We start from the raw sequence: 14,504 nt of genomic DNA, 5'->3' as shown, positions 1-14,504 counted from the left end.
TTGTACTTTAATTCAAGGAAATACAGTATTCATACTAGAAACCTTACATTGTAGCTCCCCTGCAGTCATGCCGCCTGTGTGAACAATAGACACCCTATAAACAAACCTGCAAGATACAAAAGGTCATCTTAAGATGCTGCATGGCATGTTGTGGTTCAAGCAGAGATGCCATGGAGACTCTTGAGTGTTCTTCAGCCTTGCCACTACGATGCTGGACCTCTCAAAATCAGTGGTAAGGACACTTGAGATATTCAGTAAGGCCACAGTGTCCTTGTCTCTCACTTGTGTCTAGACACTGGAAAAATCTTCAATGGTCATGTTTTCATAGAACAGGGGCTTGCGTGCAGAACCTCTTTTGCTACCACAGCTGTACTATGAAACAGAAAAACAAATGAGGCCAAAACGGATGCTTGGTCTGCACAGGGAGGGAGAGTGGCAAAGCTCTGGCATCCAGATGCAGATCTTGGTAATTCAATGTGCAGATCACCCCTCTACAAATCGACTCTTATCAAATATTAATGAATTGGTACCTTAACCAGAGCCCTCTGAGCTGAGCAGAAGATGGGCATAGAGACATTGCTTTGTCCTGCATGTCTATGTCTAATAACTATTGTTAGCAGCCACAGTCAAAGACAAAGTTCATGATGATTAAATAGAAAACAGAGATTTCTTGCCTAAAACGTATTCTTAAACCAAACAATAGCAAATCAAACTATTTTCTGTCTCTTCAAATGTGGCGTTTAGAATGTAACCTGTAGACTCTTTGGACACTATTGAACATAATCCAAATAATACATTTTAGTTATAACATGTCGTGAAATTTCTTTCCCTAATTTTTTTGTTACAACAGAACTATATTGTCTTATGACAGTCCATGCAGACAAGTCAGTCTGATCAACAAATCATGTTGCCTGACAATGATCTTTTTTAGTTCAAGAAAGGGCAATGACCCAATTTCAATACCCCCTAAACATCTTTGATTCATGTCATGTCTCTGCTCTCTCTCTTACCCACATTTTCGTGTTTGGACAAAATGTCCAAAATAATCTTTGAAAAAAAGAGGAGAATAGGCCGACCACAAGAGGCCGTCACTTCCTTTTACAATCATAAACATTTTGCCTCACCTCCACTTAAGTACTTTGCCTTTGGTGCATTACAGTCAACCCCCCTGACATGCCTCATCCACTGCAACCACCAGCACTCCTCACTCTCTACTATCCCAAAGCTTTGGGTCTCTGCAGAATATCTCAAAAGTGGGGAACCAGGCCACAGTGCAGGACCTTGTCTTTGCATTAACATCAATTACCTGGCTATGATTTAGTGAAAGCCTGCCTAGCTGAGTGGCTTGCTCCATTACTTATCCCAGAACAGAGAGCCACTCCATCCCTCCTCCCTAACTCTCTATCCTATTTGCGATCTTGATGTCTCTATCTATTCTCTCTTATCAGCTGTTGGTGATACAGAACACCACCTTGGGTAAAAGAGGCCCGGCAATGAATAATTGACAAGCTGCAGGCCATAAAGAGCATCAGCACGAAGGGAAGGGCAGAAAGGTTTTTTTGTCACATTACATTAATAACATTTTTTTTTTGACTAAATGCAATTTTCCAATTCCAGTGTTTGACATTGCAACCTAATGTTATGTTAGTTTTACAAGTTTGACATACACTAAATTAAACCTGTCCGTGGCTTTTTCCTGGATAAGGTTAGTGTGTTCTTTGCCAGTGACTTTATTATTGTACTCAGCCAAAGAGGTTGTCTTTGATTAAAAAGAACATTGCTCTGCCTCATTTTGATGTTTAAAAAGATGATAAATAAGTGTAGTTATTCTGCTCGCTGTTTTGTGTGAATGGCTAACAGCTGAACAGTTGAACTGTTATAACTTACCTTTATATGTTTGGCATCAGATTCAGCTCTGACTATGACTGTTGTGTGATGTGTTCTATTTAGTTCTTTAAAGACTTGACAAAAGTTTTGAAAAGTCAATAGTGTCGAATGCTGCACTAAGATCTATTAGGACAAGGACAGACACAAACCCTTGATATGAGGCTATTAGAAGGTCGTTTGTGACTTTTCCCAAGGCTGTCTCTGTGCTGTGATGAGCTCTAAACCCTGACAGAAAGTCTTCATATACATCATTTTGCTGGAGAAACTCACATAGCTGATTGGCCACAACCGTCTCGAGGATTTTGGACAGGAAAGAGAGGTTGGATATTGGTCTGTAGTTGGCTAAAACCTCTGGGTCCAGGGTGGGTTTTTTGAAAAGGGGTTTGATTACAGCTAGCTTAAAGGACTGTGGTAAATATCCTGATGTTAATGATAGATTGATTATATTCAGTAAAGTAAAATTAATTAGGCGCAGAAATTCTTGAAGTAATTTTGTAGGAATGGGATCTAAGATACAAGTAACACTATTAACAGGGGAAAAAGACTTAGAAACCTTAGAGAGAAGTAATGGAGTTTCTGTTGATCTAATACACAGAGAGAAGCCATCGTTAATTGTACTGCAGCATGTTGGCATTGCTGTGAAGTTGTAGTGGATAATATAGAGGTGTTTGTGTTATTTATGAATCATTGTTATAAATAGGATGGAGAAAATAATTGAAAGACGTGGACATGACAGTGGTTGCAAATATTGATGATCAGTCTCTTAGATGTTGGTCGAGAGAGAGAGACCTTAAATTTGATAGATGTCTGCATCTAACATGTTGGTGGAGCTGAACTGTGTTAGCAACACTCAGTCTTTGTCTTTATCAGTTTATGTTCCATGTCAACACTTAGTACCCTCTTGGGTCTTGATGGAGTTACCTAAAGTGATTCCCTACCTATTTGTTGCAGAGTGGATATTTGGATCACGGCCCGTCTCTGAAACCATCTCCACCATCCTCCTGAGATGACAAAACCAGCTCACTCTATTAATCATGCAGGAGACTATACCCATAGAGTGTAAAAATTGAATTGCAAAGTAAATGGATTAGAGGAAAGTGAGTTGCGAGATTGAGGTATAGGGTCCAACAGGAAACATACGGATGGAGAAGCTGGACTGCAGATGGTATATAGACATTTTTGGGGATAGGGAGCAACTTGACAACAGCCAGGGGAATAAAGTAATAAAGGTGTCTGATGTGTGCACAACATCATATAACCCTCTAAAAATTTATTAATTACACAATTCACACAATGTATGCTCTAGCACCACTTTTACCAACTGAGATAAACTAAAACTAAATTTTACCACTAAGCACCGTGTTGCCCCCAACCCCACTGTTTTGATCCCAAATTACTAAAAAAGAGAATACCCACAGTAACAATAATAAACTGTTTTTTGATAAATGTCTCTGTCTCTGGGGAAAGTGGTAGCACTGCATAGCTTGACATGATCCTAATAAGCAGAAATTTTACACCATGTGGAGATAATCAATTGATTGATTTGAAAATAAATTATTATTTTGATCAATAACAAATCTTGTGATTTATATATATGATGTATTACTAAACTGAAATTAAATGATACCCTGCAGTGGTAGCCACTGCCACATTGTGTGTATTATGTATTAGTTTACATCCTCACAAATAGTACAAAATGTGTATATCAACAGTAATCAATATTGTTTAAAATGATTATCTTGTGCTGTTAAACTTTGCTCATTTCAGGAAAAAAAACCAGCTGAGCAGATCCAATGACCTTGCTTGTTAAATATTTAATTTCACACAATGAATAATTTAACATTGGTATGACATTATGGTGGATTCCTTTTAAAATGCTCTAACCAATGGCTAATGAAGTGAAAGGACAGTTTGAGCAGTATTCATCTTCACTCTGACAACAAGAACCAAGATGCTTAACTTGCTTTAGAAAGTAATAACAATTTAACCTGGCTTGGTCACATTCTGTTGGCATGTCTGAAAATGGTTTGACTTCACAGAGTACAGAACTGAAAGATGCACCAGTCTGCTATAGGCTGGACCATTTGAGTACAAACTGAGGAAACAATGTTGCCATTACACTGATTCCGAATGCTTATGTCATGTCGCATGACATCTGTTGCACTTCTGTCTGTCCAGGGAGAGGTATCCTCCACATGTGGCTTTTTTTGGGGGGAAGTTTTTGAGTGTTAAGGGCACCTTGTTAAAGCCCTATAAGACAAATTGTGATTCGTAAATATGGGTTATACAAAAAAATTTGATTGATTTGATGATAATCAGTGTTAAATATTATATTACCTATTTCACCAGGATTATCCCTCTTATTATCACTCAATGTATTTTGTCTGTGCATCAAACAGAATTAATGAATTCCAAAACATTGAGAGGCTCTATAACATTTGCCTCCCAAGAACTTAAAAAGTGTGATTTGCTAACAGAATGATGAAAGTTTTGTCACATGCAGTTACAACTATATGGTTAGGGTAAGGTTTGCTAAATTGATCTACTTGGGATTAAAGCCTTGATTAGGCGTTCCAAACATATACGTCAGCAACCAAGCAAAAACTTGCAACTAATTTTGACCTGTGTCTTGTTAGGGTTGAGAGGTCTACAGACCAGGTCATCAAGCCTGTCAATGTGGAGGCCTTGTCCAAGTGGGTGGGGAAGATCCCAGCAGATGTGGTGAGAGACATGGCTGTCATTGCACCAATGCTGTCCAGACTGGGCTACGATCCACACGCCAACCCTCCCAATTACGGCCGGCCTGACCCCAAGGTCCTGGACAACACCAGAAGGGTGAGTATTGTCTTTAAGTGACTTTAAAGATGATTTAACTTCTAGAATCTTAAATACTCTATCCTGATGGATATTCCAATGATTTTGTAAAGCAATATTTTTGGAAAAGTGAACTTATCTACTCTCTTGCTGAGAATTGCATGAGAACTGCATGAGATTATTACCACTCATACTCAGGACCGGCGCGTGTACTTCTGCCGCACTAGGAGAAATATAATTCTGCCGTCTCCCCTATACACCACTTAGTTCCTTTTTTTGATGGTGTCTGATCATGTCTGCGTGTTGCTCCCAGTCACTTTAACACTGAATACATAGGCTGGACGGAGCCTGAAAATTTTCAACAGTACAGTTCAAAATCTGAAAAAAATTGCAATTCAGACTGTGGATCATGATTGTGTGTTAAAATAATCCATGTATCAGCTCTGATCTCACATAAATGAAGGTGGGCGGTGGTAGGAAAAGCGGATCAGTTGTGTTACTGGCATGCTAGATGAGTTATCCACACTGATCCTCTATATCTAAATATTTAATGTCAAAATCAAGTTTGGCCCGTGACCCATTTTTTCATTTCCTATTTTTGTTTTGAGCAAAAAATCTTTTTGTTTTTTGGTATAGAACGAAATAATGAATAGTTTTTTTTTTTTTATTTTCCGATTTTGGTTTTCTAATTGAATATGAGAAGAACGAATAATACATGAATAAAACACAAATTTAAAATTATTTTGATATGATTTTTCATATTGTGGAAAATTGCCTTTTAACATTTTATCAAAAGATGTGTTCATTTGTGAGTTTTAGAGGGCTTATAAGATGAGTATTATTACTTTTGGACTGGCCCATGCACACTGTTTTGTTGGTCTTTTCTTGGCCACACTACTGTTATTTAGAATTTTAGCTCCTAGGCCAGTCTGTGCTGTCTATAAAATTACTTGCATGCTGTACTGAAATAGATGTCTGAAGTCTGGAAAATGGAATCAGCTCAGTCAACATCGCCACATTAATAACAAAGTGATGATCTCAATGTCATAAGAGGAAATCCACTTCCAGGAAAAATTGTAATTACATTAATTGATCTGAGTGTCAGCATTGAAAGTATGCAATATGTAATAAGAATGTCTAATGAAAATTTCTTAATATAAAGGAAGAACTCCATTGATTATCAGTGTACATCAGACATCATGAGTGGACAGCTCTAAACTCAGGTATTAAAAGTATCATAATGAACTGAAAGTATTTTTACACTGGGGTTGGGGCAGCTGTGGTTGAGGGGAAGAGTGGTGGTCCTCCAGCCAGTGGGTCGGTGGATCCTCAGTCTCCCCCATCTGCATGCCAAAGTGTCCTTACTCAACCCCTAAATGATCCCTCATAGACGATGATGTTGAATGCACTAATTGTAAGTCCCTTTGGATAAAAGCGTTTGCCAAATGATATGTTATGTATACAGTCATTATTTGTTGCCACAATTTGAATTACTCCTTATTTTTTCTCCATTTCTAATATGTAAATCTTGCTTTGGTGAGATTTGTATTGATTAGTTGAGCCCCTCCTGGCCTCTTTCACTCTTGGTCTTTCTCTTGCACTTTCTCTTGCTCTTTTGTGCTCTCTTACACCAACACATTGACAATACAATTATATATACCAGGGGTGGGGACCTTTTTTATATCAAGTGCGATAATGTGTCATTGGCAGTTCGTTGCTGTATTCACACTTTTTGTTGCCACTGTTCAACATTTACCGCCTCATTCACGTGTGAGTGAGGGAAAGGGTGCGACACCTCCCCCCCAGACTCAGAGGAGATTAGAGACAGAGCTTTCCCCTGTTGTACTGCCATCCAAAAATCTTTTGCTGATTTGTTTCTACCAAGCACCGACAGTGGCACATTTTCCAGGTTTCTTATTGCTTAGTGTGGAAACATGTTGGAGGCTATTATTGTCCACACTATAAATATTTATTTGTTGTACATTCATGTGTTCATTTTTCCAAGCAAACCTGTGACATAAAGCTCCTACCTTCCAGTTCTCTGAGTAATTTATCAAAAGTTTAGCCTCAAATTAAGTAAAAGCTCTTGATACTAATGTTCATGGTGGTTCTGCACAGAAACTGTGGCAGTCCTTAATAGAGTCATATCATATTATTTTCGAAAAGATAACAATATAAGTGTAAACTCAATCATCCATCTATAAAAGTATCTATCTTCCAAAGGTAGGTGGACACAGTGCAGTGTCACTCATCTCTCTATGCTGCTTTGCTCTCAGCATTAAGTTGTGCTGTTTATGTCAATGTATACAGCTCAACTTGGGGTGGGGCAACAATTATCGCAATAATTGTATTTTATTTATTAAACTAGTACAGTCACTTCACGTTGCATTCATTAAAAACACAACAAACTCATAAAAATATTACAGTTTTTCATATGCAGTGGAAACAGCTCACAGTGATCATGGGCCAAATTAATCACTATAAGTGGTTGATTACTATAACCTCTCTCTGTCTCTCTCTCTCTCTCTCTTTCTCTGGGTTAGGGTTGTGATTAATCACAATGTATAAATACTAGTATTTACCTGTTTTTTGAGGGTAGGTAAAATCTATAGTTATTGGAATAAAGAAATGCACTTAAAACGGATTAGAGGGAACTGTTTTTTTTATTATTATAATACATCATCTGATTTCTCAACTAGATTTCGAATCCTTAAATTTGATGGGAAAAAAAAACACCTCAGGGACGGCTTGGAATTGCCAACATCTATAATACATTACAAACTTATTTAATAAGAGAAACACCATTGACCCTATTTGTTGGATGGCCATCTTGTTCTTCGGTGGGTGTTTGTGTTCCTTTCTGGAGCGCTGTGATGTTCAGCAACATCTCACTCAGATTATGCAACACTTTTTTCTACTCTGTTCTTGGAAGGCACCTGAGGTCCTTGAATCGAGGATCTATAGCTGTTGCTGCCTTTAGCCATGGCAGGTTTGTCACAGGTTACTCAGAGGTCCTCTGAATAGAGTCCTGAAGCGCACAGTATAGGCAGGGTCAACAACTGAGACCACCATCCTACGAAAGAGGTGGCAGAGTGCAGGCAGCACCACAGAGCAGACCACATATTTGTCACCACCCCAGGAGCCAGGAATACTTTTTTACAGTTCAGTGTAGTAAAGAAGACCATCAGTCACATTAGAATGTCCTCTTTCTCCTAATTTGTATGTACATATAAAGTTCTACTGGGATTTGTAAAATGTGAGTTTGCCAAAGATGGTGAAAGTCTCACAATGATGCTCGGTAGATTTGTCTTTCACCCAGTTTGGAGTTTTAGCCCCAAAGAATTCTTCTGAAGCTTTGAGATGACTTTTCCATTTGTTTAGGCGGAATGAATGGTGGTGGGGTGGGGGGTGAATTTGATGCAATTCATCATGTTGTCAAGACTGCTATGAGTCAAACGGAAAACATTTGTGTGAGAGGGAATTTCTTTGGAAAAATATGTCTGACCACAAGTAGGGATGGAAACTACATAGAAGGTGGCAGAGTTGCAGAATGTCCCCTCCTGGGCTTATATAAGATTATATTTCAAAGTGAAAAGTAACTTGCACTGATGTTGCTGATGTTTCATTATGACATTAGATGTTAGCCAATGTGTCAAAAGTTAACAGTGTCAATATAACTTCCTTTGAAGGCTTTCATCATCATCCATCATCAATGTATTAATCAGAATAGGCTCTGTATCGGCAATAAAATCTGATGCTTTTCTGTTGATGTTTTGAACAGCTATATTTTATCATTAGATCTAGCAGGGCAGTGGTGAGGTTAAAACGTGTATCGAAGGGTCACGGTGAAAATGGCTGTGGGCTTGATTTTATGAGCAAAAAAAAAATATTTCCGGTTAGCCTTACGTTAGTGTATGATGTTGTGTTTGATGTGAAACCTAGAAGCAAATAATAACAATATCCATTTCATCTCTGTGTGTCCAGTAGAGAGCTACAGTAGGTCAGGGGCATGTGTAGCCTAGCTTAACATGTGCAGACTGGAGGTGCTAGGGATCCAAACACTGAGTTACTGGTTAGTGGATGACTTACTCTACCTTCTGAGCCACAGCCACCCATGCTGATGGAATAAACTGGAATAGACTCTATAACCATTCTGTTGTATTCTTCATTGATAGGGTCTATAGAAGGATTTATGTAAAACGTGTTGATTGGGGATGTGCCCAACTGCGATTTCCCAACAGAACCATGAAAATGCACAACTCTATCAATCTGACTAAATGTGAACACAGAGTTGTTGCCGCACCTGGCGACAGTACTCTTGACATACTGCTTACATTCATAGCAAACAACTGTTAGTGAACAATAGCTCCATTGTGTTGAATTCAGCTGCTTAAAAAAACACAATGTCCCATTGTATGATGAGTACAAAGAAGCAAATTTCCCAGAAGTTTGGACTGTACCTTTAAAGCTTGGTCTGCACACTATATGTAACCCCTTTTCCATCAAGGCTGCCCATATGTCAGTGTGTTAGTGACATATCAAATCCTCATGCTGCTCTTTCGCTGTTGTCACCATGTTTATGTTAATGCTTTTCAAATGTGCCTGCGGTCCTGTTTGCATACTTTGGAGACAGCCAGTGTCCATGTCTGTGCTGCTCCCCCCTCTGCTCTCTGAAATACTTCTCCTCACAATAGACCTTACGTGCCTTGTTGTCAGCATGTGCATGTTGAAGCTCATTTGCACAGATTTATGCTGTGTACATCTGCAGATTATTAGTGTGACTCCCCTGCATCAAGCAAAGCTGCAGGGTTGATATTATTGTTTCTGTGCCCCTGGCTGGAGTTTCTTCATACGGAGGACCTCCTTCTTACCAGATCCAACCGAAGAACCTGGCTCAGTTCAGCAATGTCTGAAGTTAGTCTTTTTGAGGTAATTTACATCCAGGGTGGGGTACTGAACCTCAGCAGTAGTGACTGAAATGTTTATGTACGTTCAGGACTAAAAGCTACTCTGCACCCAAAGCAGAGAATGCTCTTTTTCATATCATTCAAGTTGTTCCTATGAAACTCTCCTTAGCTTTGTTTTGCTTGGGGGATTAATTGGATTATTTTTACCTTAGCAGTTGCCTGCTGCTGGAAAGGAGTTCAGTAAAAGTCAAACAGTGATCCACAATACGCTGAAAGGCTGTGTCAGGTGGTAAATCTGCATAAGTTCATCACAATGAGCATCCTGCTCACATTATTACAATGACATCCATTATTAATATAAAAAGACTAGTTTGGCTGTAAAGGTTCAGTGTGTAGAATGTTGTGACATTTAGTGGTGAAGTTACATGTTGCAGCTGAGTACCCCTCACCTCACCCTCCCCTTCCAAACATGACAGAGAACCTGTGGTAGCCCTCAGTTGTCACAACAACTCAAAAGGTGTTTAGTTTGTATTTAAATATAAAGGGACCATTCTAGGATAAAGAAAACGACAGTTCATACAATTAAGATAAAACACACTAGTGAAAACATCACTAGGATTATTTTATATTAAATTTCTGCCAATAGATCCCTTTTATCTAAATCTTATACACTGGACCTTTAAGTGACATTTTTTTAAATTAGTTTTTGTATGCCTTTCAGCTACAGGCTAATGCTGAGCATAAAATAATATGACCTGATTTAAAATAGTAGTTACAAATTAAGCTGTCCCTTTTCATACTCCTGTATGTCTTTGACGGTTGGAACAGAGTGTTATATTGTGGAGTTTGACCTGGGCAGACCAGCCTTATCTCAGTGGTGCTTTGTTATGTGTGTGTTTGTGTATTGTGAAGATACTGTGAAGACTCATCTAATACACAACCATTCCAACAATTTGGTTATGGACATGTAATGTTGGAGAAGCAGCCTGAATGTTGGCAGAAAATGTGTTTGTTCACTCTACTTGTTCAGCTGCCCAGAAGGCAGCATTAAAGCTATTGATGGCTGTCTATTGTAGGTAACATTTCAAATTGCAATTTAAAAAAGATAATGCTAGTTTAGTCCTAGCCATGGGTGAAGGTTGAGTTTGGTTTAGCTTATTTGTAAATGTCATTCATTCATTCAGGAATAGTCTGTCCATGAGGGGCTTTATGCATGTCAATATGTGATGCTCAGTGGTAAAAGGAAGAGTTACACACAGCCGACACTTTGCATTATTGTGGTGAGCTAAGACTCTCTGGTCTTGCTTTGGGTTTAGGTCTCAAATTTGCCAGTACCGTTAAAGTTCAATGGGGTTATGTCTTAAAGATGTGGTTACTGGTGGCAAGTTTACAAATCATGTAACTAGATCTTATTGGAGAAAATCTTGCACATAACATCCTTATGTATCTTTTCCAGCAATGGTGAACACTTGGACCTCTGCTTTCTGTCCAGGCTTCATGTCTTTCTGTTGGCAGAGGTTGTTCTGTGCGTGCTGTAAATTAGGCTTGTCAGGGCTGGCTCTTGGAACCGCAATCAATAGCTTTTAAGTGGCTTTGCAGTTGTTCTGATCCCTGGTGAGAAATGGATATTGGGATCAATAAGTTCTCAGTTTATCCACAGTAACAATAATAATATGAGTAAGTGGAGAGGTTACAAACAAATGTGTGTAAAGTTCCTTGTGTATTCACGTCTGGCTGGACCTTTTCCTTTATATTGATACAAGGACAATTAATGATGTGGAAGCTAATCATATCAGATTGATTCCAGGCCTTCGTCAATGCCTTGCCACCATTTGGCTCTGCAACCTCAACAGAGATTAGTATTCATGAAAGCTTTGGTTGGATGAGGATAAAAAGAAGATCTTCAAATTAAATGTCTCTTTATGGATACATCTTGCTCTTTTTTTGCTATAATTAACCCTAAAACTCAGTTAATGTTTGTGATCCATTGAGAATCCTCTTGAAATGTGCAGAGAGCTTATTCATGATGATTCAGGATCTTGTAGAGCACAGTCACATTGGGCTCAGTGAAATTGTTCCTCTGCAGTTGCACAGATTATGGAAGCAATTGTATATATTTAAGCTTTTTGCAGTGCCTTTAAGAGTAACTGTCTAGAAGAGGTATATACACTAATGCATTTAGACATAGTTTGGTGAGCTACCTTGAGCATGCATAGGTTGACAAAAGTAGATAACACAAAAGCAGATAACACGGATATATTGTAAAGGTACAGTTTTGACTTTGTTTCATTAATCTTAAATTTTAGGTGGTGACTTAAATTTTTGAAGATCAGTAGGTACAGGTAGTGAGTCCCTTCCTACAAGAAGAGACAGTCTGCTGAACAATGTACAGTATGTGTGATTGAGATACAAGCATATTGTTTTATGGTAATAGTATTCCTGAAATGTTTCCCTTTAGAGAGGATGGAAGTTGCCAAGCATGCAGCTGAAACTTTCTCTCCTGCCAACTGTAACTCAAGACTGGCAGCTTTTCAAATACAATACCACCTTTAACCCCCCTGGGACCAGGGGCTTAGTCAGAGGGAGCACCAGCCATTATAGTGAAGCTGAAACTCTGCAGGGTTTAGTTTGGCACTACCACACAGGACTGACCTGCTGAGTGTACCAGCAGGCACCTTGGCTGACCTGACTATGCTGCTCCCTCCCTAACTCAACTTTGCCTGGCTCTACTTAGACATGTTGAGGCAGCCTCACAGGGTTTCTGCTGAATTAGTCTTGCTGTGACGACAGGCCACCCCTTTCAGTGACTCGTTCCAACATGTCTGTCTCAGTATTATAACCCAAAACAGACAAAACCTCCTTGAGGAAATTAATATTTATAAATACTGTTGCAATAATATGTGTGTTATTTGATTGGTATAAGAACTGAAAAAGTGGATCAGACGATGGATCAGTCATTTGGTTTGCAAAAAAGGTTTGCCGCTGTAAATATTAATACATTAAATAAATTCTAGACATTTAGACTACATCTAAATCTTAATTATTAGATTAAGTCTGATCTTTAATCAAAATCAAATTGAGCTGATTCAACTCAGTCACCCATACAACCAACATATTCAGGAAATTAACTTGAATGCATATCAGTCAACACAGCATAATACTACAACAAATCATCATTTAAAAATATTGCATTCAAATACAGAAAACAACATAAATATACAAGATGAATAATAATGACAAAGGTGTACCATTAAAGTTCAAGACAAATGGCCTGAACATATTCAAATATGCAAATTGGAGAAAATCCTTCCTGAGACATTCTTTGAGATGAGACCTGCTGGCTGACAATCATGTCCAATGATTGTATTGGTACTTTGAAGGGAGAAATATTTTTTTCTCTAATGCATTTGTTCCATTGTCAGTCAAACTTCTGAATTACCCTGTCATATAGGATGTTAGCACTATTTCTACTTCTCAAAACTTAAAAAAATTAATCTAAATATGTATCATTTAACAATTAGAAGAGAATATATTAAGCACAGCTTTATTGCCAAAGTCAAGAATTAACTTCCCTGCTATTTGAATAATAGTGGATGATTTTTGTTATCCAATATGGAGTATACTGTACTTTAAAGCTGAGCATGTAATAATGTGATAAATTAAAAATTCAGATTGACCAGAAGAACTGACTTTTTATAATTATAATTAGAAACTCCTTTATTATTTAGAGGAAAGAGTCTAATGAGCAGGAGAGTGCTGCTTGGAGTTGTTTCATATATAGAGGTTAGCTGGCTGTCTGTGCTCTTGTAGGATGAGGGGAAAGAGTTATTTCTTTGAGTCAGCTTGCAATTATCAACATGTGACCTAGTGTGTAACTTGAAGTCATTGTGCTCCACTGCTCCTATGTGTACGTTGCATTTGTGTCCGAGGAGAAGGTGTGGATATGTTCAGAGCAGTCTGGCCTGGATCCCCTGTAGGCTGAGGAAGGCCTAAGCTGGGAAATCAGAAACATGTGTTTGCCTGGCTGTCTCTGCTGCTGGAAATCATTTCAGATCACACTCAGTGTCTGGCCCTGTATCAACATCAGCTAAACACGCAAGCATGCATGAAGGCACACGGGTTGGTTAAAAAAAGAGTTATTTGTTTTGGGGAAGTTTTAATCACTGGCGCCCAGAAAGAGAGCACAAGACTTTAGACCACTCCTTCATCTCTATGGAGGTCCAACACAGGCTCAAATTAAATATTTCCATTGATAATATCACTCTTGTACTACTCTCTGTCTATTAGCTCTATAATAGAAACCTATTGTTGATGAAAACAATACAAATGAAACAGACATATCAAGGCTATCTGAATGTTTGACTTTACAAATGAAACAGACATATCAAGGCTATCTGAATGTTTGACTTTACAATGAGATAATAGAAACTTTCACAGTCGCTACTTCTACTGTAGTAGTACAGTAGTAACTGTGTCCTCCTGTTTCCTGTCTTATCTGGTAAATTCCTCTAATATTGAGCTTCTGTCCAACATCACACTGTTGTTACTCATTGTCTAGCCTTTCTTCCACATTCCTCTTATCTGGCTTGCAACTTGTGCTACAGTGTTGTTTTCATTCAATGGTGGTGGTGAGTTCCTGTCCATACACAGTTACATTCTCTGGAAAAAATACTTCCAACACTCACAAACTAAGTTATCTCTGTGTGGAGGAGAGCACAGTACACCCAAGTAACCTCTAGGATATTGACCTCCACTCCCCCTCTCTCTTGATGTGACCTTTTTTAAACACTCAGTCAGCCTCCTGCCAGTGAACTGTCACCGTCTCAGGCTGATCTCATGTCAGCCCCCTGGGGTGAAACTATAGCCCTTTTACACAGCCTGTTCAAGAAAAGAATG

General features: G+C 38.6%; 1 protein-coding gene across 6 annotated transcripts in view; it reads left to right on the top strand.

Annotated features, from left to right (window-relative positions):
• tpst1 (tyrosylprotein sulfotransferase 1) overlaps nt 1-14,504 on the top strand; it is a 33,123-nt gene that overhangs the window by 14,470 nt on the left and 4,149 nt on the right. For all 6 annotated transcript variants that reach the window (XM_020088591.2, XM_020088593.2, XM_020088590.2 and 3 more), the window contains one exon: nt 4,524-4,722. In XM_020088591.2, the coding sequence (XP_019944150.1) occupies nt 4,524-4,722 (199 nt within the window). The remainder of the gene's footprint in view (nt 1-4,523; nt 4,723-14,504) is intronic.

The sequence above is a fragment of the Paralichthys olivaceus genome, chromosome 11 (genome assembly GCF_024713975.1).
Source record: "Paralichthys olivaceus isolate ysfri-2021 chromosome 11, ASM2471397v2, whole genome shotgun sequence".
Classification (NCBI taxonomy): domain Eukaryota; kingdom Metazoa; phylum Chordata; class Actinopteri; order Pleuronectiformes; family Paralichthyidae; genus Paralichthys; species Paralichthys olivaceus.
This window is presented reverse-complemented; position numbering and strand designations above follow the sequence as displayed.